Raw genomic sequence first — 26,662 nt, 5'->3', positions numbered from 1 at the left:
GTCAATGGAATTCTCCTGGCATAAACGTAGCATAAGAGAGAGCAGAATCAGCCCCTTTCTGGTGACTCTTTCAGGACCTACAGTCCCTTTGGGGGTTGCTACAGCTCTGCATGGTTTTATTATCTGAGCAGGCGAAAGGATTTCACTACGAAGACATCCAGGGTCGAATTCTCTGGCATAACCTCACTGAAATCAATGTATCAGATTCAGCCCACATCCACAAATTTAACACATCTGGCCTGACAGATGTTGTTTCTGAGCAGGCTTCACTGTATCGGATAAAATCCTCTCTGTACAATGGGCTAAATTCTGCACTGACTTATGCCCCCCACAAGCCCCACTGGAGTCCATGGCCAGACTCTCCTCTCACTTGCACCAGTTTGATGCTGGTGTAACACTGCTGATTTCATTGGAATTACTCCTCACTTACACAGGTGTGAGAGAGACATGACTCAGGCCTCTTGATTTCAATGGGATTTGTACAGGATGTCGGTGCAGACTTGAGCTCAAGATCTGTAGTGCTGACAGTGTATCTCGATCCTGACTTCATGAACTGCCACAATCTTTTCCCTTCATGTGGAGGCTCCATCCCCCTCAGTGGGTGCAGAATTCTTCACCAAGAGAAGATGTTTACCCAGTCCACGGAGGCTGTTCACACGTTTACAAAACAAATGTGGTGCATGGTCACATTTAGTTCTCTGGTCAGGTTCTAATGGGTTAAGTCAAAGGAATTGAATTGTATTGAAAATGAAGTGGGGAGTATTTGACATCCATGAGCGAGATCTTTTCTGTCAATTGGAAGGACTAAAGGCCTTCTGGGATCTTTTCTGTTGTCTTCAATGGGCAGGCACTCAAGGCCGAGGAGTTGCACTAGTGTAAGTGAGAGCAGAATCTAAATGTAATGTGTGTGCGCCCCTCTGAGCCTGTCTCTTCCCACCCCAGCTACACAATCTGGCTCTTGAACTCAAGCAGTAAAAAGTACAGAACTCCCTGGTGTCAGCCAAGACGGAGGTTAGCACTCCAGAAGGTATTACGTTGCCAGTGGATCACTCGTCCTGCTAGTTGTTATCTGCAGGAAATGCTCAGATGGAGCATTTGAAATTGTGTTTAGCTGTTTCTTACTTGTATTAGTCATGCCTAGAAGCCTAAGTCAGTGGCCTCGTGCCTAGTACATTGGACTGGAATGGAGGTTCTATTCCTACGTTTGCCATTGGCCTGCTGGGTGACCTAGAGCAAGTCACCTCACCGCTCTGTGCCCCAGTTTCCCTATATGTAAAATGGGGCTAAAGATAACTATCTCCTTTTGTAAAGTGCTTTGAGATCCACTGATGAAAATCCTATATAAGAGATAAGTGGTGGTATCATTAAAATGAAGGTTGGGGCTCTATAGCGCTAGAGAATGTGCTATTATTTAACACTCAAACCCCTGCAGCCTAAAAGAGAGGAATGGGGCTAGGTTCTGATCTTATTTCCACCACTGTAAAGGCAGAGTAGTTCCACTGGGCTCAGAAGAGTTACTCCACACTTACACCAGGGTAACTGAAATGGGAGTTGGGCCCAGAGCCTAACACAGGCCTGGGAGTCAGAAACTCCTAGATGCTGTTTTTTCGTTCTCATAGTGACTCCCATTGTGTCCTTGAGCAAGTCACTCAACCTGTCTTCCCTTGGTTTCCTCCTCTCTGTCATGGGGCGATGTTATTTCCCCACCTTGGAAGCATTCTGAGGATTAATTACGGCAGATGGTGTTTGTCAGTTGTTATCTATATGTACTAAAACAGTGTTTGGTCCACATTCCAGGCTAATGACTGTAGCACTCCTCTAGGCAAGTAGACACACTTGAAAGTCTAGCACCTGCTCAGAGCCAGTTCTCCAGAATGCCCTGTGCCTGATGTGATTGTGTGGATATATAATTCCCTTGGTTTTTCAGCTTGGGTAATTGATCAACAGAATCTAAGGTTTCATTTAATAAAAATAGTGTCCACCCTTTCTGGGAGGGAAGGTAACCTTCCAAGAGTAAAGCAATGCACTGGCATCTACCTGAGTCTGTAAGCTGGCAAAAAGAATAGTTCTGAGTGAGGGAGTTGTTAACTCTGAAACCGAATGGCGACTGTTTAAATGTCAGTATTGTTCAGCAGGCTCATCAAGCTAAAGCACATTACTGTTGCATTGAGTGGCAGGTATTGGGATGGGGTGCAGCAGGCAGCTAGCTACTCTCAAGATTTGCCAGGGAGGAATTCAATCTCCCCCGTCACCTCCACCCTCCCTAATGCCAAAAGCCTCAACTTCCTCCCAGGGGCCAAAATCCAATGTGAATTCCTTGCTTTCTTGAGTTCTGAAACTCCAACTATTCCCTACCCTCTTTGTCAAAACTTCCAGCTCCCCCCCCACAACAAGTTGTCCCATGCAGATATGTGTCTCAGCACATCAACCATGGCACAGAGTAAAATGAATTAAATTCAGAAATAAAGGGCAAAGGATCATGCCTCAGCTGTGCAGGGCAAAGGGGGTGGAAGGGGGATGGTTGTGTGTAATTCAGGGGTCTCTCCTTGCAGGCCAGTATGCCAACACAGAACACAGGCCCTTTCATAGAGAAAAGATCCAGTGGGCAAAGATTTGATCCAATGCCCAGTGTAGTCAATGGGGGTCTTTCTACTAACGTCAGTGAATATTGGATTGGACTCTATTTTCTGTCCTCTGTCACATGCATGTAAGCAATGCCATTGATTTCAATAGGGCTGCACCCAGGCAGCAGAGCAGGGTTTAGCCTAGTGAGTGTAACCAGCCCAATTCTGGTTTCCCTTCATTTTTTTACCATGAGAAACTCTGCTTTGAACAACAAATGGTTCATGTGTACACATCACATCAGTGTTGCACACAGATGGCCTAAATCAGACCTCGTTTATATGGAGCTTATCTGCAATGTGTACTAGGAGTGGAGCACAACTGCTGGCCCTGCAGGCAAAGTGCTGTGCAGAGAGATGTGTGGAACAATGAACCAATACCCCAAACCGCTTCTGTTACATCTTTGGGGGCAACAGCTTTAGGAAGAAATATTAGGAAGAAATCACTGGAGACACAGAGCGCTGTGCCCCTTAAAAGCAGCCATTTATTGCCACACACTGAACAAACCAAAAATGAGCCAAAATTGGCTGGGCTATCCTCTAATAATCTAACTCAGTTGCCATAGCAACAACAAGGTTCTATTACCATGACAACCAAATATACAACATATTCCTCCCCTCTGAATAAGAACATCCCGTAAATAAAACAAAACACTAAACTAGAGAAGGAGGGTAGGCTGCCTCCATTCCCGGCTAAACCCCGGGGATTATTTTGCCCCATAACCATGGGTTTGCCCTGGCTAAAGATCCAGCCAACAAGGAGGCCGCCTGTCTCTAGGTGGATTACGGCGGACTTCTAGTGTTGTTGCTCCCAAAAGCGTCTCGGGTGCAGGCCTGACAATGGGCTCAGGGTTCGTAGGGCGAATGAATGAGGATGTGGTATCAGATCGTTCCAGGCAGGGGGGTATCTCTGCCGCTGGCAGTAATGGAGGGGGAAAGTCAGGAACAGGTGACTCTTGATTCGGTGTCTCGCCGGAAGTGGTGAAGTCAGACAACTCAACTGAAGATGTGCCCTGAGGACTGGTGTAATCTGGCAGCAGCTGATCTACATGTCGCTGCCAGGTGAGATCTTCTGCAGTCCGGATTGTGTAGGAAATAGGCCCCAATGACAGTGGCCAGTCCCATGGGTGTAGGGGTGCCCACTGGGGTGCATTCCTCACGCCTTGACAAGACATACAAGCTCTTGCCTTCTCTTCAATAGCACTGTCCAATCTAGGCCACCAAAAATAGCTTTGTGCAATTTCCTTCATGTGCACTATTCCACAGTGACCGGAATGTAGCTGTTCTAACATCTGTGATCTCAGTGGTGGTGGGATAATGACAAGTTTCCCCCACAACAAACAATCAGATTGGATTGATAACTCTGTCCTCCTGGACATATAGGTAATAAGGTCGCGTGAGACTGGAGAGGTTCATCGAGATGTTCCATGAACCACCAGGTCCATAACTTGGGACAATATGGGGTCAACTCAAGTTGCCGCCTTTACCTGAGTAGCGGTGATGGATGTATTCTCTACCTGTTCATAGTAAAGGATTTCCTTTTGGGTAATATCTTGACGTTTGACTGGCAAAGGCAGCCTTGAGAGACCATCCACATTGCCATGCAGAGTGGATTTCCGATATTTGATTTCATATGTGTGCGCGGAAAGCAACAATGCCCAATGTTGCATACGACTAGCAGCTAATGGGGGAAATGCCTGTGTGGGGTCCAAAAATTGAAGTCAGAGGTTGATGGTCTGTGAGAAGAGTAAACTTCTGTCTGAACAGGTACTGATGAAACTTCCAAATTCTGAAAATGATTCCCAATGCCTCATGTTCAATTTGGGCATAGTTAGTTTCTGCTTTGCTTGGAGTGTGTGAAGCGAAAGCAATAAGTCTCTCTTCTCCCGAAGGCATAATGTGTGACACGACCGCTCCCACGCCATTAGAGGAGATATCGCAGGCCAACTGTAGGGGTAATGCTGGATCAAAGTGCATCAGAACTTCAGAATTTAGCAATGCATCCTTAGCTTTGTTAAATGCAACATCACAGGCTTCAGTCCACTTCTAGGCCTTATTCTGCCCATTGAGTTTGTGAAGTGGTTTTAGCAGTGTGGCTAACTGTGAGATGAACTTTCCATAATAGTTTAATAGTCCTTGAAACGAGCGAAGCTGTTTTGAGGAGGGGGAGCCTTCACAATAGCCTTAACTTTTGCAGGAGCCTTACGAAGACCTGTAGCATCAATGATATGTCCCAAATATTCAACAGAGGGCTGGAAGAATCACACTTGTCTTTGCGGACTCGTAGGCTATACTCTTCCAGTCTTTGAAGGGTAGCCTCTAAATTCTTTAGGCGATCCTTCTCATTCCTTCCAGTGACCAGGATGTCATCCAGATAGCACTGGACTCCTGGCAAGCCACACAAGATCTGATCCATAGCCCTCTGGAACAGGGCAGAAGCAGACGTTATTCTGAAGGGTAGATGACAGTATCGATAAAGCCCCTTATGCGTCACAATAGTCAACAGCTCTTGAGATTTTTCATCGACATGAATCTGTAAATACACTTGACTCAGATCAATCTTACAGAACTTTTGTCCCCCAGCCAGGCCTGCCAAGAGGTCATCGATGCGGGGAAGCGGGTATTGCTCTGCACCCAACACTGGGTTGACAGTGACTTTAAAATCACCTCAAATCTGGAGGGAACCATCTTTCTTCACTATTGGAATGATAGGAATTGCCCAGGGGTTATAGGTAACTGGTACTAGGACTCCATTTGTGACCAGGCGCTCCAGGTCTGCTTCAGTCTTCGACCTGATGACACATGGCACAGTTCTGGCTTTCAGATATTTTGGTTGACTGTCAGGTTTAATGTTCAATGTCTCAGTGATTCCCTTCATACTTCCCAGATCCTCTCCAAAAACAGCAACATGTTTCCTTAGTATAGCAGGCAGACCGGTTTCTTCTTTAGTCATTCGGTGCACTTCTGCCCAGTTCAACTGGAACTTCCTAAGCCAAGACCTACCTATCAAGGCTGGGTAATTACCTCTCAGCACAAACAGTGGCAATTTAGCAGCCTGTCCATTGAGCTCCACCTTGACATCAGTAGTGCCCAACATGGGCACAGCTTCTCCCGTATACGTCTTCAGAACTATTTTTGTTGCTTTAAGCAGAAGATGCTGTAGCTTTTCTTTATACACAGTCTCGGGGACCAGCGAGACGGCTGCACCGGTGTCCAGTTCCATGCGTATAGGTTTGCCGACCAACAACAGGGTTACCCAGTATTCATGTGAGCCCACGGCCAAAGAGAAAACATGGAGTGGCTCTTCTTTTTGTGATGAGGTGTCCCCTTGGTCATCCTGGGTCTGCTCTAGGGTTTGCAGGTTCCCCTTTTCGGTTGGCCAGACCACAGGCCTCTTTTTCTTTTGTTTACAGGCCCACTCAACTTTTTTGCCACAGTGTCGACACACCAGCTCCTTACACCAGCATTCTGAGGCCTTGTGACCCGGCTTACCACAGCGGTAACATTCCTGACTCCCCACAGTTCTGTGGGTAGGTTCTTGGACATCTTATGCACCCTAGGGGATGCACCGATGGATTGCACCTCCTTTGTTGCCAATTCCATGGAGACTGCAATATCAGCAGCCTTCAGTAAGGCAAGCTGAGCCTCCTGTCAATAGGCGCTTCCCAGTGCAGACCACACACTAACCTGTCACGTAGGGCATCATTTAATAGCTCCTTAAATTCACAGTGTTCTGCAAGCTTTTTCAAAGTTGTAACAATTTGTACAATTGTTTCGTCTGCTTTCTGGTCTCTTGGAGAAAAATGGAACCCCAGGATTTCCACAATGTTACTGTAAGATTTGGTTTCTGGCTTAACAGGGTGTAGTAAGGGAGTAGGTCTTAGCCCTTACACTTAAGAATATTGGCACCATCTTCTCTTCTGTAATGTCATTTGCAATAAAAAAAGCTCAAAACGCTCAGTATATTGGTGCTATTGCATTGTAATCTTCTCAAAAGGTTCCAGTGGCCCTGTAAGTGTAGCCATGGTTTTAGTTTCAGTATGCACAGTTAGTGCAAACAAGCCAGTTCTCACCCCCTTCCAGCAGCAAAAAAGTTTGGGTTTTTTTGTACCTTGATTTCTACTTCCTTCTGTTGCTGGGGCAGCACAGACATCCCACCCTTGTCGCCATGTTGTTATATCCTTAGGGCAGGGGTGAAAGTAAATTAAAGGACTTACCAGTACTCCAGGGTCCTGAACAGGGGGCGTGGCCTCAACTGGAAGAGGCAGGGCCTTAAATCCCCAGGCCCTTTAAATCTTTATTTAAAGGGCCCAGGGCTTCAGCTGTGGTAGCGGCGGCTGGGAGCCTCAGGCCCTTTAAATCACCCCTGAGCTACCAGCTGCCGAGGCGGCTGGGAGCCCCGGGGTTCGGGGGCAATTTAAAGGGCCCAGGGCTCCAGCTGCTGCTACCACTCAGGAGTCCTGGGGGCTCCTGGCTGCCAACGCTACCCTGGGGCTCTGGGCTCTTACAGAGCTTTAAACTGGGCCTGGGGCTCCGCTGTGGTAGCGGCTGCCAGAGCCCCGAGCCCTTTAAATCCCCATCTGAGCCCTGCTGCCCGAGCCCTGAGGTAGCGGCGGCTGGGCTTGATCGGGAATTTAAAGGGCCCCGGGGCTCCAGCAGCCGCTACTGCCCCGGACCCTTTAAATACCTGCCAAAGCCCCGCTGCCGCCACCTTAGGGCTCCAGTAGCAGGGCTCTGGCGGGGATTTAAGGGCCCTGGGGCAGTAGTGTCAACTGGAGCTCTGGGGCCCTTTAAATCCCTGCCGGAGCCCCGCCGCTGCTACCCCAGGGCTTCGGCAGCAGGGCTCAGGTGGAGATTTAAAGGGTTTGGGGATCCGGCAGCCGCTACCAACCCGGCCCTTTAAATCCCCTCTGGAGCCCTGCCGCCGCTACCCTAGGGCTTCGGCAGTACGGCTCCGGTGGGGATTTAAAGGGCTGGGACAGTAGTGGCGGCTGGAGCTCCGGGGCCCTTTAAATTCCCGCAGGAGCCCCACTGCTGCTACCCCAGGACTTAAAATTGCCATCTGGGAAAGCCAGTCCTGGTACGGCACACCGGCTCTTGCCAGTATGCCGTACCGGCTTACTTTCACCTCTGCCTTGGGGGCAACAGCTTTCGGAAGAAATCACTGGAGACGCAGAGAGCTGTACTTAAAAGCAGCCATTTATTTCCACACACTGAACTAACCAAAAACCAGCCAAAGCTGGCTGGGCTATCCCCTAATAATCTAACTCAGTTGCCATAGCAACAACAAGGTTCTATTACCATGACAGCCAAATACACAACAGCTTCATTCTGGAACTTAGCACAATTTAAAAGCGTGAGCTGCCCGAGAGGCCAGAGCAGGGCTGAGGCACACCGGTGAAGCAGTGTGAGGAAGCCGGCGCTATGGAGACCCTTGTTATAGCTGTTTATTGGATCTGGTAGAGCCAGAGCCTGGCATAACTTCACTGGCCCGTTGCTGATTTACAGCAGCCGAGGATCTGGACTGGCCATCTCTAGGCCTACCAGTCGAGCACTAAACCTCACTTGACCAAACAGCAATCACTGTCTTTGGAGTGAGCCAGTCCAGTACTGTCCCTCCCCCATCACCAGTTTGGTTAAAATCATGAGATTTTTAAACAGCTCAGGGTTCCTTTTATTTGGCTTCTGAGCCTCCAGGCCATGGTTCAAGTCTTCCTCTACACCCATGGAAGCTAGACGCTTACAATGGGGCCCTGGGCCCCGACAAGGACTCCTAAGCCCTTCTGTGATACCAGTAGTAACTATTATATCAAAGCTGCGATTCCTGTGTCATCACTTGACTCCAAGAGCTGCGGGTCTTAGGAGGAAAAAAAACCCCACAGCATGAGATTGGTGCTAAAACCCTGCGAGTTGCCATGATACGCCTGCACCTCATCCACAGAGCCATGGCTGTTTAGCATCGCCCAGCCTTTCTTCTGCTGCGTGTGTCTGGCCATAGTATTCCCAGGAGGAGATCCCGCATCCTGCTTCCTGGGTCCAGGCCCTCCTCTCCCATTGACCTCCAGCAGAAGTGAGGATGCTCAGCAGACCACAGGAGGCAGCTTTCAGGACCTGGCCCTATATACACCTACACCTAATACTCAAGGTAGGGTGACCAGAGAGCAAATGTGAAAAATCAGGACGGGGTGGGGGTAATAGGAGCCTATATAAAAAGAAGACCCCAAAATCTGGACTGTCCCTATAAAATTGGGACATCTGGTCACCCTAACTCAAGGGGCCAAGTTTGCAGGGTCAAATGCCTCTGTTTTCAGTGCCTGGTAACGTTCGAAATGGGTGTAGAGGGCTGTCTTGTTCTGGATTGCCTGAATGCTAAGTAAGTGTGTGTGTGTATCTCTGTGTCTCTTTAAAGCCCAGTTTGGGAGGAGATGCTGTTTGACAGGAGAGAGACCACGGAAGCTGACCCCAAACATGCATAGGTATTTTTGGCTCCCCTGAAAAGTCCTGCTGTCCCACGAGTGTTCCCAGGAGGAAGTGCCAGCCAAAAGGAGCCGGTGCTGGTGGGGGTTAATTCCCAGGCAGGGTTCAGAGATGGCTCATGGAGGCACTCCCAGCAGGCAGGTAACTGTGCAACTGAGCCTATTTAAGTGTAACACTTTAAAGGAAAAGAGTGCTACTCTCCTATGAGAATGAGGTAGGGGCTGCTGATCACAGGGCAGAGAGGGCTGGCGAGACCTCGGAGCTTCTCTGGATTGGATTGCACTTGTTGGCTTTCCTGTCTGCAGCACTGCCTGGAATGAATGTTCAGCTCGAGGCTTTTACCAAGGGAGTGCCTGTTCAGGTTAGGCCAGAGTCCCTGCGCAACATCCCATCTGAAGAGAGGGTGATTTAGGTTCAGACCGTAGCCTCTTACCCCCTGTCATTCCCCACCCAATCCCACTGGCCTTGCAGTGGGATAATAGCTAGCTATTGATACTGTCTTTAACGGCCAGTATTGGTGCTGACTGGGTCAGTGCTTTTCTCTCATTCGTGGGAAACATTTCTGGATCTCGTAGTCTCTGCAACTCACTCATGGGCTGAAGAGAGACTGAACTCTTACTTTTCCTTTACGGAAGGAAAATCTGTCTGTGTGAGGCAGCAATGAGCAAGTGAGCTGGGTGAGTTCAGTGGGTAGCAGTTAGATCCAAGCTGCAGGCCGGGGCAAGTAGCTCAACAATCAAAATCTAAACTTGGGCAAAAAGCAGAGTTTGCTGACAGGTAGTGTAAGTGGGTAATGGTGAGCCGGGAAGGAAAGCCAGGAGACAGGGGTGTAACGTAACCAGGGATAAAATAAGAGCCGATCAGAATCTCCCCCTACAACTTGAACTGAATTTTCAAAAGTTTGAAAAAGTTTAATTTAGTTTCCGCCCTCCCCTCCCCCCAAAAAATCATTTTCCTGGCTCTTCACTTTATTGCTTTGATCTAGCTCAACATATTGGAAGCCTCAAAATACAGCAAGACAGCCTGTTTCTCCCAAACTTCCTGTCTGATTAGGAGTACCAAAAACACTGATTCTCAGAAGACAACTTTATCCTCTGTTGATTTCCAGGCCAGGTTTTCCTACCCAAGGGGTCTGGCTAGTTTGGAGAAGCTGCCGCACAAGAGTCAAACTTCTCTGCTTTGCTGAATCAATTGTAAATTCTGAACTTTCTGTAAACTATCCATCCCTAGTTCTAATTTGCAAACTCAGATTGTGTTTGGAGGCTGGAGAGAGTCCAGGTTTCCTTCTCCTTGCTACAATGAATCATTCAGCCTTCAGAGCGGCCTAGCCTTGGCTCTTGGGAATTTTAGCATCGTTTCCATTGTGCATGGAGGAACAGTGGAACTATATTTAACCCTGTTCCCCTTCAGCCTTCTACAGCTTTAGCACAATTGCTTGTTTATAATCCGAGATATAAAAAATGAGGAAAAATCCTGAAGCCATTATGCGGGCAAAATTGGCCTCGAAGTCCATGGATTCTGAAGGAGCAAAGATACCTTAGGATCTAGTCTTTATCATATTTTTTACTTGGCAAGAGAACTTAACTTGCTGCATGCTGACTCCATTATGAGCTAAAAGCAGAGGTACTTTGTCAAGTGTAGGGTTAATTGCAATAGAAAAGGAAAAATGTCACCTTACCTTCCTCAACCACAGAAGCAGCAAGCAGTCTAGGAAAACTCGAGAGGAATTTAATGGCTGTTGTTGGTTAGCTCACTGACTGTGACTGAGCTCTACTATCTTGCCATCCCTCTAAACAACACTGCCTCTCCAGAAGTCCATCTCCTGTCCCTTCAACTCAGGCAGGTCATCTTCTCCCTCATAGATCCACTCTGCCTAGCCCTGCTGTCCAAAAGCTCTTTCTTGGTGTACTCAATACATCACATGAGCAGTATCTTTTTCCCCTCTGAGGTTGCATAATATATCCAGAAAAATAAAATCACCAGAGAGAGGTTGTATTTAATTTGCAGTTCCAAAGCTGCATCACTTCCCCTACAATAGCTAATATCTCTGCTGCAGTCTGTCACTTAAGGACCTCTTATCAAAATAGTGGTTTCCTTTCTGAGTGCAATTTCCACACACATTTCTCTACCCCCAGTTCAGCTATGGGTGCAAATCTGGTTCTTTCCACCTCTAATTACCTGCCCCTGGGGGCAAATCAGGATAAGTAGAGATGCAAGTACTGTGATTTGCACCTGCAATTCATTTTTGCTGGTGTAAACTCCCCCCCAGACGGCCCTTTGGAAATGTTAATCCCTAGCACCCCATTCTCTTGCTTGGCTCTGTCTTGATTCCTTTTTTCATCTGGATATTATAACTTAGCACCTGGCTAGCTGTGGCTTTGTGGCATACCAGGCCTGAGGGAGTACGGTGTAACTCAAGCTGCCAAGCATGTGTTTTTCAGCTGGTTCCTTCCCATTCATTCTGAAGTAGGTGTGTTTGAGTTAATGGAGGCTGAGTATAACACAAACACAGAGGGCCATTCCAAGTCTCCACCCTAGATGCCTCTCCATAACTGATCCTTTAAAAAAGAAACCAGCCCACACAGATGACATGCTTGTTGGATCTCACCAGGGTTCTATCAAAGGAGCGTGTCAGGGGAACCTTTAACAATTCCAAGAACAGTCACTTTTCCGAACAGCAACACAACAAAAGAGTTTCCATTCAACTTTGCAGAGGAATCAGTCCAATTTCTTTTTCAGTTTTCCCTGGGGGTTTGTTAGGAGTGATCAGGAATGTCATCCTCCACTAGCAAGAAGAAAAGGAGTACTTGTGGCACCTTAGAGACTAACAAATTTATTAGAGCATAAGCTTTCGTGAGCTACAGCTCACTTCATCGGATGCATTTGGTGGAAAAAACAGAGGAGAGATTTATATACACACACACAGAGAACATGAAACAATGGGTTTATCATACACACTATGATAAACCCATTGTTTCATGTTCTCTGTGTGTGTGTATATAAATCTCTCCTCTGTTTTTTCCACCAAATGCATCCAATGAAGTGAGCTGTAGCTCACGAAAGCTTATGCTGTAATAAATTTGTTAGTCTCTAAGGTGCCACAAGTACTCCTTTTCTTTTTGCGAATACAGACTAACACGGCTGCTACTCTGAATCCACTAGCAAGGAAATTCTGAATGTGCCCAGGGATGCAGGAGGTGGGGGAGATAAGAGAGGTGTCTCTGACCTCCTGGAGGAGCTCCAGATTAGAGGGAGGGTATTTGGAGAAAAGAGAGCAATCATTATTAGCAAAGAGGGGGATGCTGGGGGGAAAGAGGGTGGAGCTGATGGAGGAGTGGAGGGTGGCAGGGATCCTACACCGGGAATATTAGAAGATGGTGGGGATCCTAGCTGGGGAAGGAGTGGAAAAATAGAGTGGAGGCGGGGTTTGGTCCTGGCAGATATAATTCACTTGTTGCCCCCAAAAACATTCCCAAAGAGGCTTGCCTCACAGCAGTGGGCCTGATCATCACAGAGGATGGGACGAACTCTGTAACTGCTGGAGATCATGGCACAAGGGCTGAGTAAGTAACAAAAAGGACTGAGAGGAGGATAGATTAGCTAACAAGACTTCATGGAGGAAAGAGCCTCGGATACAATCCAAGCAAGCTGCTCTGTAATGGGGTGGCAGGTGCTTTGTGCCATCTATTCTCATTGATAAACTGTTTCCACCGCTAGCTGGCGATGGGTGTCAGCAACAGGTTGACTTTCTACCCTAGACAGAGCTTTGCTCTCCAAGGGTACATTTGCCTGCCCCTGTAGAGACTGGATAATCCATCCACGGGCCTGTTTACCACAGGGTTCCAGTACGTACTAACAGACACAGTTCATTGCTAATAGGTGCTTCTAGCCAGACTCTCTGCCAAGGGATTAGGGCCTGATCCTGTGAAGTGCAGAACAACTTCAGCTCCTATTGAAATCAATGGATGTTTGAGGGCAGTCAGCCCCTGCAGGATCAGTCCCTTTAAACTTCCCCATGGGGGGCCACCGAACATTTGCAGCACTTGCCCCAGTAGCACTGTGCAGCGTTCTAATCTCCCGGCCTCTGGATTTCCATTGCCTGCTGGCCAGAACTGGCACAACGCCCAGGGGGCGTCTCCTTTTGGCACCGGTTCCTTGTGCACAGAATACATTAATTCTTGTTTATCAAATCAGCGTGGGTTGATTTGTTATAACCTGGACACATCGAAACATGTTCTTCTGCCTTGGAATTGGCCCTTTCAAGGAGACGTAAATAAGGTGCATGGCAGCATTGTGGGAGGAAGGGGAGACACAGAGGTGTGGCCACACCCTGGAGAGAGTAAATTCTGGAATGTGCCGACAACCCCAACAAGCACCTTTTGAAAAGCAGAGAAGCCAAAGGAAACAGCAGCGCCAGTTCTACTGTCCTCACACTGTGCAACCCCAGAAAAGCTGCATGCAAAGTAATGCTCTCTCTGCTGTGCATCTGTTTTCTTTGCACTTCTCAGATGCCCTGCAAGCACCTGCTCGCTGGGTTCTTGCTCTGAAGCATGGCTACAGATCTGCTTGGTTCTACTCTCTCCAAGGTACACGTAGGAATTGCTAATTGTTATCTTTCCACTTTATAATCTGCATCTTCCCAGCTCAGGGAGAGCCTGAATTCTACAGGCTGCAGTGGCTGGCAATGCCAATAGCCTAGTATGAAGGGACACAGAGTACTCACCTCTTCTTCTGTACCGTGGGGCTGTATTTCCCTTTGTTTCTTTTCCTGAAGAGAGAGTTCATCGTGATTTCCCTGGTGCTAGCAGCTGCCTCAGTGCAAAATGCTGGCTGCCAGCTCCTTCCCCAGCTGGCTAAAGGAGATTGCTGCTAGATACTGCAGGTACAGTGCACTTCTTGGGAAGGAAGGAACAGGGAAACTTGCAGCTGCCTCCAGTCCTGCTCTGTCACTACTCCAGGGGTGTGAGTTCTCCCACTAAACTGGGTAGGGCTCTCGCAAAGAAGGTGGTGCTTACCTACCACACATGTCACGGACACAGGCGGAGCTACATGCAATTCCCCAGTCTGCTTTTGCCTGGAGCAGAAAAGAGGTTACTAAAAGTGATGATGAGCAATATAAATCTGTGCGTGTATGACTGAAGGTCAGGGCTTACTACAGCCACTAGCAGGAATTAAGCATTTCAGTCTATTGCCATGAGTTGTTAACAGAGGCAGGGAATTACTATAGATCGAGCCCCCAGAATGTGCCTCGCAAACCAAGTGGAGATGAGAGCTGTGTAATTGATTATTTTTCAGTTTCCTGGCAATTCCGAAAAATTGGGAAAATATCCTTTGTTTGCCAGGAGCTGGGAATGGGCAACAGGGGATGGCTCACTTGATTACCTGTTCGTTCCCTCTGAAGCACTTGGCATTGGCCACTGTCGGAAGACAGAATACTGGGCTAGAGGGCCCTTTGGTCTGACCCAGTATGGCCGTTCTTAATAAGTTGTAGGTTGAGTGAAATGTTTCACTCAACATGGGATGCATGTGTTCGAACTGGTCAGGAGTGGCTGCTTGGTAAACAGAACTGTCAAATGGTTAAAGCAGGGGATGGGGCCTGCTCTCTGCGATGTCACTCATTTGATGCAGAATGTGACCGTAGGCAAATCAGTAATGGCTATGTTTTCCACGGAGGAAAGGGATTTTTTGGCTGCCTCTGTTCTTGGGTGTGAGCCCCAGACAGAGACAACTTCTGAGAGGCGCTGAGCATCCACAGCGCCCATTGAGTTCAATTGGAGTTGTGGGTGTTTAGTTCCTCTGAAGATCAGGCCAAAGTGGTGGCAAGTTGGGCATCCAACAGGAGTAGCTTGTCTGAGAATTCTGTCCTTACCATGTCTATTTCTCATGGTCTGTCTGTGGATGGGGACAATGATCCCAATCTACCACACTAAGGGTACATCTGCACAGCAAAAAACCCCAAACCACACGGCAGTGAGGCATGGAGCCTGGGTCTACAGACTTGGGCTTGCATTACGGCACCAAAAACAGCTGTATAAACACCCGGAGAGTGGATTTCAGAGCCCAAGCTCCAGCCTGAGCTGGAACATCTATGTGGTTATTTGTAGTGCCGTAGCATGAGCCTGAGCTGGTGTCTGAGACTTGCTGCTGTGGGGTTGTTTTTTTTGCTGTGTAGATGTACCTAAAGGGCCCCTTTACATCAACTGGGCAGTGCAAAGAGGGGTAACAGAAATGAGACTCTGGCCTTAATGTTTCGAATTCTGTTCTATTCAGGTTCTCCTACCACCTTTGCCCTAGCATCTGAGTGCTAGTAAAAGGCTGGGGGCCCCGTGGCTGGAAGCTGCTACAGAAGTTCACGGCAGCAGCCCTTGTGTCAGATTCCTCATCAAATGTTCAAGGGGATTCTTCTCCGAGCTGAAAGAGTCCGCTCCTTCTCCCCAGCATTGCCAATCATTTCCAGGTGCTTGAGTTGCCAAACGTGGCCCAGGCATTCTCCCCGCATACTGGAGTATGTCGGCTCAGGGAGAGGTGGGATAATGAATGACTCTGACAGGCCAAAGGACACTGGGTTGTTTAGCTATAGGCTCATTTGTCTGCAGGGAAATAGGAGCTCCAAAGAGCTGCCTGTTGATCTGAATTAAATTCAGATCCTTTTAAGAGAGCCCCGCGGTTCCTCTAGGGTGTGGGTGGATGTATGCTGCAGCTATGGCCTCTTTTAACAGTCCTGTTAATTAATCATTTCAAACAAGCTTGGCTGAGAGCCTAAAACCCTCAGCGGATCCCTAATCCAGCACCTGATGGAGCGTGCACAACCTTGGCACGCGCTCCCCGTGCTGTCCAACACTGGAAAAATGCAGGTCTTGGCAGCCTCAGGACTGTCCCATGGCTGCCCTCTCAGTGTGCAAGGTGTGGGACTGTGCCCCACAGTGCTGTGCATAGAGGGGAGTCTGAGTGGTTTATCACACCACTGCACTATCTGAGCACCTCACGGGCTTTCATGTAGCCATCCTCCCAATGCCCTTGTGCGCTATTGTCCACGGAGTACAGATGGGGCACTGAATCACAGAGAGACTAGGTGATTTGCCCAAGGTCACAGAGCAAGTCTGTGGTGCAGCAAAGACTCAAACCCATCCCTCCCAACTCCTAGGCTAGTGCCCAAAACACTGGACCTCCTGTCTCTCTATGCACAGATCTCTCCACTCTCACATGAAAGGGAGTGCCAACTAACTCCATTACACCATTTCCCCTTCTTTTCCAGCCCTGAGAGAGCCCTGCAGGGACCCCAGGATCTGCATGGGGGCAAGACTGGGAAAGGGGGTGTATGAAGCAGATGTGTCTAAATCTCCTAGTCTGCGGTGAAACACTTAACCAAGGTATTTACTGCATTATTGCAAACTGCTGCATTCTGGGATTACTCCACAGTAACCACATGCTAAACCCAGGGGCAACCAGGTATCTAGTATTACACCGTAACATGCCTCTCTCCTGATACAGTGAAAAGTGACTGGAGGCAGCTGGCTTGTGAACTACCACAATCAGTGGTAGATAGGTACCAGTGGTAGTGCTGATGTAGAAGGGATAGGGAAACCTGCTCAGCCAGCCCTATTGAGCAGCTAACTAGGACTTGAACATATTGGATGGGGATGCTCTCAGATACCTGTTCTATGTGGCTAAGTCTTTATCTCCACAGCTGGAGGCACCAGCAATCTACATATGCAAATTGGGTTGGTTAACAGTATATGAGCAGGTGTGTTAAAGACAGACAGGTTCATGTGGGCTTGCTTATAATAAATAATACTTTTCACTCCTACAATATCTTCCATCAGAGGAGCTCGGAGAGCTTCCCAGAGAAATCTTAGCCTCACCACATCCCGGTGAGGTAGGTAAACATTACTTCCATTTTCCAGATGGGGAAACTGAGTCACTGAGCAAAAATGGGTCCAAGCCTCTAAGTCTTTTGCTGATTTCAGTGGAAGTTAGGAGCCTAAGTCACTTGACCATGGCCTGCCAGGCAGTCTGTGGGAGAGGTGGGAATGCAGGTCTCCTGCCAGTGCTTTAACCTCCCCTTAACATTAACACAGGGATGAGAAAGGACAGGGTAAATGCTGAGACTGGGGGCCTATGACAATTTACACCAGCCGAGGATCTGCCTCTCCATCTTTCCCCCTGTAATACACAGCATTGACTCCATTGCTAGTGCTCGATTAAACAAATAATCAGCAGCAATACTGACAAGTGAAATGAGTATGCTAGAAGTTACTTTAGTGAACATCCTGTTCCGTACTGGCTCCCAGTGACAGAGTGCAGCAGGCAAATGTAGCTAGCTACTGAGAGAACTATTTCATTAGCCAGCATTTTGCAATGAAAGAGGGGATTTGAGGTGCTAACAGGAGGTGACATCACTCCCCTACCTGGAGGGGAACTGAACAAATAGTGTGAGGTGCTGCCAAACTAGCGATAGGGGTGGAAAGGAAAGAAATCATCCCCCGGCGTGGAGAGGAGGAAGAAGAGGAAACTAGAGCCAAGCAACGTGGGATGCAGAGAATGCAGCTAATGGAAAAGGGGGAGAAAGAGTAATGGGTGGTGGGTATTGGGTATCATAGGCTCTGCGGGCATCTCTTTCCCTGTGCCATGGCCCCGGATGGGGATGGGCCTGGGGCTGGGGCTGGGGCTGCCTGCCCTTCTGGCACTGGGACCGTGCTCCCCGGCCATCTGGCTCTGGGGCTGCTAACCTGGGGCAAGGGCCAACAGATGCAGTGGAGGGGGGGTTGGGTTTTGGGCTCTGTTAGGAGGTGCAGAAGGGGCGGGGTCTGGGTGGAAGGGGTGGGGTTGGGGGCTAGCCTCCCCAAGCCAGTGGTTTACTTGCCAGCCATGAGTGTGCGTAACACACTACAAATCTTTGGGCCCAATCCATAGAGGTGCCGAGTGACAGTTATATAAGGATTGCTGAGGGTGCTGAGTGAATCGCAGCCTCAGGCCCTTGGTGGGGAGGGGAGCAAACCTAACCAGCCAAACCTACCACAGGCAAATGATCCATTTGGACTGGACCAAGCAATATTCAGCTCAGGGAGGATCTTCTTCTGGCAGAGCAGGGAAAACCTTCTGTGCAGAGAGCACAGGCCTGAAGACTGAAAAGCATGAAGGCAGAACAAACAAGAGAGATTTCCTGGGCCCACAGAGTTCATTGCCTGAGTCTCAGTTGCCATCTTCCACACCGGTAAACATTACAATTGATTTCTGTCTAGTACCAAGGCAGCATGGGACCTTAGTGACAGTTAATATATTACAGCCTCTTAAATTAATAATGCTTTGCCTTCCTGTAGCACCTTCCAACCAAGGATCTGAAAACCCTGTGAATCAAACCTAACACTCGTCTCAAGCTCCCACGCCTGCATCCTCAATGGAGAAACAGTTGTTTGGCATGCTAAGAATTTCCAGTGCAGTGGAGTGTTTCCAGGGTGGTTATGCAAATCAAGAGTTCTATTTGTAAGAAAGCCACAAACCCACTTCCCACACCTCCCCTGCCTCCCTGCGTACCACCCCACATCCTCAGCACACTAACATCTGAGCAGGGGGACTTAGAGCAAGAGATGGAAACTGGACTTGTTCCTTTCAGGTGGCTTGGTGTGTGCAACAGAACATGGTACCGGGGATGGCTTTACCATGCAGGAGACCTCAGTCTGCTGGAGGGATGATCATGCTTTGGATGGCTTCCGTGACTTGCCAAGTTCAAGCAGACTGCACGGCTCTCAAAGGCACAGAGCTCCAAGCAATGGCTTGTGGTGTTTGTGTTAAGCACACTAGTGGTGTGTAGCAAAGTGATATCTTATGCTTACATTTGGGGCCTTAACTCCGTGGCTTAGTACCAGAGTTATGGCATAGGTGGACGGGAGTCAGGAGATGCTTTTGTTCCTCAGTCTTTGGTGGCACTCAGTGACACGTGCACAGGAGTTTGGAGCAGCCTTAGGGATCTGACTCCTGGCCTACTGGAGCTCCAAAATGCTGTAGGAGAAAAATAGTGTCTCATTGCATACAAGCACCTGATGGTCAATACAGTGATGCAACCTTAGGGATGGCTTCTCTCCCCCATTCTCCATTGCTGGATCAGCCCCATGTTTCCAGGCACATGGGGTCAGCGGCTGAGAATTAAAATGGTGGGCTCCAGGATGGAGAGGAAGGGGATTGTCAAGCTCAGACTTGGTGAAAAAAACCCCGAGGCCTGGTGCAGATGGTGGGGAAACCCCTCAGTGAGAGAGAACCATTGCAAGTCATATGACGCTGTCTGGGCTGGAAGACTGAGTCAAAGCAGACCATGACATCTAATTTTATATGGGTCTGATCCATCCCCTGTGTAACCGGAAGTCAATGAATTTACACCAGGGATGACTTTCATCTAGAGGGCTGGGGATTACACTGTGTCAGTTCAGAGTAATGAATGGAAGTCAGTAGAGTTATTCTGGATCCACAATGGTGTAAATGAGATCAGAGTTTGGCTCTGAACATTCAGTCATTGAAGCTCAGGAAAACCTCATAACCCCTTTGTCAAATCTATTCCTCCTGCGTTGGCTCCACAATGTCCAGTGTGCTGGGGTCCTGACTTTCCTTCATGCCATTCACTCACCTCCTTGGAGCTGGGTGATCCAGAGGTGTTGGTTTCTCAGTCACCGTAGTTCATGTTCCTCCCTCCTAGACATTTATGCGGGAGTCTGGGTGAGAGCCTGTGCTGGTGTAAATCGGTATAAATCAGTGTTGCTCAGCAGCAGTCATTGAAGGAGCTACAGTGATTTACATCAGCTAAAATTGGGCCCCATTGCTCTAGGTGCTGAACAAACGTAATAAATGGCAGTCAGTGTGCCGCACTGGCCATCTGTGTTCAATACATTTATTTCCACTGCTGCCTTTTGAACGTACCACAGGCTCTTAGAACTGAGCTCTAATTCCTAGATCCTCGGATTCCTAGATCCTCGTTTCTGCAGGGACAACTCCGGCTCGATGCTGACTGCGGTTACAGATTTCCCTTTAAGGTTACCAGCGTCAATTTTTATTCTAAATGGATTTAATTATAGACAATTCTCAGAGGAATAATTCTTCATCCAATCATCCCCGCACTGTGAAAGCTCTACGGACATGTCTTGCTGTGCTTCCAACCCCAGCACAGAGCTCACAGTTCGTCCCTCCTCCTCTAAACCTTCAACTGATGAGTGCTTGGCTCGTTCTTCTCAGCCTACTTGGTGTGGAATTTCCATGGCTTTCTGGACTTCTCCAGCTGAGGTCAAAGGGCGATGAGATCAAAAGGAAGTGGAGACCCTGAAGAGGTCCAAGTGACCATGTTCTAATCACTTTGCAAGCAGGTAAGATGGAAAATGGACTAGTGGTGCAATGGGATGTTAGCATAGGGATGATGGGCACAACTGGGGCACCTGTGACAGTGATAAACATGTAAAGGGATAGGCTCCAATTCTGCTGTAAAACTGGCCCTTTTTATGCCGTGGAGAGGATAGCTGGTGAAAATGGTCCTTGGAGAATGCCCTCAGCACAGGGGGCTCTTGAGCCAGCATAGAGATGGCATAACAGCTCTGTGCCAGTCCCTAGCATAGGGACATGACTGGGGCAGGGAGTTGACCAGAGCACTCTGGCTAGTCTGGACCAGTAGAGCAGTGCATAGAGGAAGCCCGGGGGACTGCTCTAACTTTTACTGGGGACCAGGCAGGCCCTGAGCTGGGCCTGGAATTAGGAAGACAAAAAGGTGTCCTGAAGCCACCTTTGCCCTCTCTTTTCACCTTCTTGGGCTGTCTTACCCCAGGAACACAGCTGGCCCTTTGCAGAAACTCTGTGGTCACCTTGAGCCCAAACAAGAGACAATTGCTTGAGGATGCCAGGTAAGGCCTTAATTGCAGTGGAAGAAATGAGGCCATGATGGACAAGAGTGGTCTGGAATGCACCCCTGTTTGGGTCTGTAGTGCATGTTATTGCAATGGGGCAACAATATCTCTCTGTTCTGACTCCCAGGAAGCAATGAATATAGTGTGATATATTTGTAGCCAACAAGCAGATCTGAAGGGAGATCTATAATTTCTCCAAACTCCAACCTCACTAACATCACTAACACATCTATTAGATCCAATAAATTTGTTAGTCTTTAAGGTGCCACTGGACTCCTTGTTCTTGTGGATACAGACTAGCACGGCTACCCCTCTGATACATCTATTAGATTTTGTCATGTGTAGCTAAAATATAAACATTCCTTGGAATCACAGACTGTAGGACGGACCTTGAGAGGTCATCTAGTCCATCCCCCTGAGCTAAGGCAGGACCAATTATACCTAGACCACCCCTGACAGGTGTTTAGCCAACCTGTTCTTAAAAACCGCTGGTGATGGGGATTCCACACCTCTCATGAAAGCCTATTCCAGAGCTTAGCTGCCCTTAGAGCTTGAAAGTTTTTTCATAATATCCAACCTAAATCTCCCTCGCTAAAGATGAAACCCATTACTACTTGTCCCTCCTCACTCTTCTTTTCGCAAGACTAAACATGCCCAGTTGTTTTAACCTTTCCTCATAGGTTAGGGTTTTCTAAACTTTTTATCATTTTTATTGCTCTCCTCTGGACTCTCCAATTTGTCCATATCCTTCTTAAAGGGTGGCACCCAGAACAGGACGGACACAGTACTTCAGATGAGGCCTCAGCAGCAGGCCCACTGACAGCAATTCTCGGCCTCACAGCAGAGCAGTCAGTGCGTCCCCACGCACACAGAAGCGGTGTCTGCACAGATGCGGTCCATCTGACATTTGGGCGGTGCTGCACCTGCGCAGGCTGGTGCCCAGCGAGCTGCCGGCTGTGCTCCTGGGCGCGCTTTTCCGGCAAGGCCTGGGCTTCCACATGCCCACCTGGTAGGGTTGCCAACTGTCTAATCACGCAAACCCAGAGACCCTTGCCATGCTCCCTGTCCTGCCCCTTCCATGAGAGCATGCCCCTGCCCTGCTCCTTCCCCGAGGCCCCGCCCCCTGCTCATTCCATCCCCCCTCCCTCCATCGCTCGCTGTCCCCCACCCTCACTCACTTTCACCAGGCTGGGGCAGGAGGTTGGGGTGCTGGAGAGGGTGCAGGCTCTAGGCTGGGACAGGGGGTTGGGGTGCAGGAGGGGGCCAATTATTTCCCATTTTGTACTTGTGCCTTTGATTTTTCCTTTCTAAGTGTAATACTTTGCACTTGTTTCTACTGAATTTCACCTTGTTGATTTCAGACCAAATTCTTCAATGTATCAATTTTGAATTCTGTGAGCATTCTTCAGAACTGTGCAGTGTTATATGTTTGCTTGTTAAGTTGGGGCAGCCAAGTGCCTATGGGCCAGATCCTCAGCTTGTGTATAATAAATAGCCTAGTTCCATGCAAGTCAAGTTACACCAGCTGAGTATCTGGCCTGATGACTAGTGCTTAAGGAAGCAGCGTGGGAACAAAGTGCAGGGCATCTCTCCTGAGTGGCCATCAGAGATCGATTTCCAAGCTGGCTAGAGGGTCTGTGCACCTCTGTATTGGGATCACAATTCAGACGCCTCATTAAGAAGAACCTCTTGAAAGACTTTGCTTTTTGCTGTGACTCATTAAGAAGGAAGGTGTCAGGAAATGCCCTGCCTTGCCCTGCCCTAGCAGATGTGGTAATTGCTCCAGAGAGAGCCCATCCAGTCAAGGGCTCAGTGGAGGAGGGGAGACTTTATCAAGACCAAGAGGTACAGCCCAGGATTACTTATGAAACCTGGGTGAAGGTCAGAGCTATATCCGCAGTGCAATGCTACTAGTGTCACCATCATGCATGCATCAGACTCTGGGAATCTAGGCAATGCAGTTCAATTGCTTCATTATCTACCTTTTACCTTGCTTTGTAGTCCACTACATACATTTCCAAATCGGAAGAGCCTCCACAATCAGTTGAATTCAGAGGCTGTGCGAGCAGAGTCCAGAAGGCTGGGACACCTGTCTACCGCTGTGCATGTGTGTTACCAGGAATTGTCATGGAGAACTGTGGGAGTTCTCTCCACTGCCCAGTACTGAGGGGCTTTTGTGTTGGTGTTAAAAGTGACTGGGGTTGTCAGGGCCTTCATCAGATGGGGTGCAGGAAAGCGGAGACTTTGGGTCGGAGTGTACAGCACGCAAGCAGGTGTAGATCCCAGTGTGGGGTCATCTATGGCAGAAAATCCACTTGGGGTGGAGTGGGGAGGGCTGGTCCGGAGCAAGGCTGCTGTAACTTCTTCTCCACAAAGAGGCCCACGGGCAGCCAGTATGGCACTGTGGTAGGGTAACTGCCCCACCGCTACGAGAGATTGGGCTAGAGTAAGCCAGAGCAGCTGTGCAGAAGGGGAGCCAATTAGGAAAAGGCCTACTGGGAGCCAATCAGGGCCAGTATTACAGCCAGCCAATCAGGGCTAGGCTAGGCCCTGTATAAAGGCTGCCCAGGAAGGGAGCAGGTAGTCTGTCCCAGATCTTTGGGAGGGGGGAAAGGTCTGTCTCCTGAGCAGGAGACAGGCACCTTGGACAGAGCAGTGCTGGGCAGGCTCAGGGGAGCACAGAAGGGCTCTGGCCCAATACCTGCAGGCCCTGATAGAAAGGACCTAGAGGGTGTGAAGGGCCAGTTAGACACGGGGAGAGAAGGAGGGCAGGGAGGCTGCCACTTGAGGGTCCCTGGGTTGGGACCCAGAGTAGTGGGTGGGCCTGGGTCCTCCCCCCCACCTTGTATAGCACTTGGCTGTGGAAGGGTGGCTGTGACAGCCTGCAACCGGCCCTTGAACAGAGGGGCTAGACTCAAGGGGTTGTGGTTGGCCACTGCGGCAGGAGCAAACTGGAAAGACTGCTGTTAACCCCCACGTCCCCTGGAAGGGGGTGAGTGTGGACCTAGGGGCACTGCTGAAGGGCAGTGTCCTAAAGAGGACACCGTGAGCTGGGAGCAATGCGGGTTGAGATGCCAATAGAGGGTGAGAGATGGGTGGGACACCACTAGCAGAGGGCGCTCTGCATGAACTGAACTAATTCCCAGGGTGAACAGCAGGAGGCACTGTGGTGGTGAGTCCCAACCCTGGTCACAGGCACCAAGAGCATGTGGCACTGGCTGAGGACAGCGACCAATAGCGAGCAGATTCAGTGCTTCCTCACAGTAGAGTTGCTGGCAGAACATAAAGCTCTCTAATCCCAATGGGATCCCTGAGGAAGGGCAGCGGAGGGTGAGCCCCTAGCCCCAGACTCTCTCTCCCATCCCCCGGTGAGCAGTGGCCCTTCCTGGCTTGGGAATCTGCATCTCCCTGGCTCAGCAAACCCGTGAATCTGAGCCTTTAAGTGGGTTGGCACAAAAGGAGCAAGAGTTAATCCTGTGTGTGTTGGGAATGCACGCGTAGGCACAGTGCCCTGTGCGAGCACAGAGATAATGAACATGTGCTGGGACTGAATTGGTTGAAATTTTGCCTTCAAAATATTTTTGATGAAAAATGGCTTTCCCCCCCACCCCCAAAATGGAAATTTTGTTGGGAAGTACCAAAATTTGGGTCGGGGGGAGGGGTGGCGAGATCCCAACAACTGAAAAACACTGGCTGAAAACCAAAAAATGTTTAGCTTTCCCTCCTCCCTTCCCCCCCCCCATGAAAACTATTTATGGGAACCAAAACCCTTTCCCATCCCACTCTAGCAGGACCAACAAAATGGGCCAGGACCTTACTGAAGTCAAACGCCCCTTGAGTTATGACCTTAGGAATGATTTGTGCATTTGGCCCCAGATTAGTACAAAGGGAATTCTAGGGAAAAATCCTGTACTGCCCTAGCATCATCATGCAAAAGGTGAGGAAATAAGGCCTGAAAACCATCAACCTGTGTGTTGGGGGTGGGGGTCTGGCTGGCCAATTGGCCCCTTTTAGGGAAGTCAGGCTCCATAAAGACTTCTTTAAGGGTAGTCTGCTCATTTTGGCTCACCTGGAAGGAACTAAATGCCCAGGTAGCTAATTGGCTAACGAGTATCTGGACCTGATAAAAGGCCATGGGGCTCACAGCGAGAAGGCAGCTCCTGAGGAGAATGTTTCCAGGGAAAGGTCTCCTGGATAGGTGCAGGGGCCAAGCCTCCAAGGAGCGTATGCTGCTAGGGAGCCTGAGGGGATTCTGCATCAGGCCTAGACTGGTAGGAAGTGGCATCAGGAGCCAGATCTTCTGGGGAGAAAGTACTGGGAGGAGCTCCTCTGCCAAGGGAGCCTGGAGGCAGATGAAGGTAGGTGGTGGCTCAAGAGACCAGTAGTGAGTCTGAAGACACAGACCTTCTCTGTTTAACAGAGGGTCTCTGCTCTGGAGCCCAGAGTAGAGTGTGACCCTGGGTTCCCTAGCTGACCCCCAAGAAAGGGGATGTAGTCCTCTGCTGGGGCAAGAATCATAGAGCCTGGGCTGGAGCCGAAGACCTGGCATAAGGCCATTGGCCTGTTTGTTGTTTGGATTCTTTATTATCCTACAAGGGATAGGGCTATAAGTGGCCTGGCCAGAGTGCTGAGGGCGGGCCTTGATGGGGTGCTAGTGTCAGAGAAACTGCTGTATTATGCCTGGCCATGAGGGGGTGTGCTGAGTGACACCCCTCCTCCCTACAGAGACCCTTGCTTGAGAAGAGGAACATGACCCAACCCTGATTTATAGAAGAACTTCTGCATAAGTCCGTCCTATGATCAAATGTATGATAGGACATTAACAGCTGGTGATGAATTGGCTTCCAGGGGGAGTGAGAATTTATCTCCTGTAATAATAATTAGTTAGCTGTTAGTGCTTCTCTTCCAAGGATCTCAAATCACTTTACAAGGGAAGGTTAAAATCCTCATTCCATTTACTGCCTTTTGTGAAGAGCTTTGAGAGCTACAGACAGCAGGTCAGTGGCAAAATCCATCCTAGACCTCAGCTGCCCTACCTGCCATTCCAGTGTCCTGGCCCCTGGTTATACTGCTGTCCATCATACCTAGCTTGAGATCACCAGCTGTGTGGAGTAGTCATGTGGTTCTGTAGTGTGCTTTGGTGGCTCTCTGGTGTCAGTTCCCATCTGACTATATGCCGTATAGGAATGTTTCCATCTAGCGTGATATCCTGTATCTGCCAGTGCCAGATGCTTCTGGGGGAGCACTAAAGCCTCAGAATAGATGATTGGGCAATAACATGCCCATAAGGGAAGCTTCTGCCTTGCCTCTGGCAGTTAACGCTTTGTACTCCAAAGTGAGGGGAGCTTGTACCCATAGTCAGTCCAATGTAACGCTGCCCATTTATTCACTGTAAAATGCAGAGTACCTCTTTTTTAAGATAGATACTGCTATCTTATGGCAATGAGCACCACAGACTGGCTTCTGCATTGTGTGACAAGGTATTTCCTTTATCCATCTTAAATCTGTTGCCTTTTAACTTTGTCAGGTGTCCCTTTGTTCTTAAATGATTAGAAAGGCTTGGTAAGAATAACACAGTGATCACCTCTACCATGTGCATGTGGGTTTTGTTTTCCTTTACTTCCTTCTGTTTCTGTTCCACTCATGGACTGCCTGACCTCTATCTAATCTTTAGAGTGTCTCCCT

The 26,662-nt window shown here is 49.0% G+C and overlaps 1 protein-coding gene across 1 annotated transcript in view; it reads right to left on the bottom strand.

The window, feature by feature from the left end:
* The window catches only part of PPL (periplakin), a 60,998-nt gene extending 46,915 nt beyond the window's left edge, over nt 1–14,083 (bottom strand). Inside the window, exon 1 of the mRNA XM_038419464.2 lies at nt 13,822–14,083. Coding sequence (XP_038275392.1) covers nt 13,822–13,883 — 62 coding nt within the window. The 5' untranslated portion in view covers nt 13,884–14,083. The remainder of the gene's footprint in view (nt 1–13,821) is intronic.
* Between the last annotated feature and the right edge of the window lie 12,579 nt (nt 14,084–26,662).

The sequence above is a fragment of the Dermochelys coriacea genome, chromosome 10 (genome assembly GCF_009764565.3).
Source record: "Dermochelys coriacea isolate rDerCor1 chromosome 10, rDerCor1.pri.v4, whole genome shotgun sequence".
Classification (NCBI taxonomy): Eukaryota; Metazoa; Chordata; order Testudines; family Dermochelyidae; genus Dermochelys; species Dermochelys coriacea.
The sequence above is the reverse complement of the archived record's forward strand: the minus strand, read 5'-3'. Positions and strand labels throughout refer to the sequence as shown.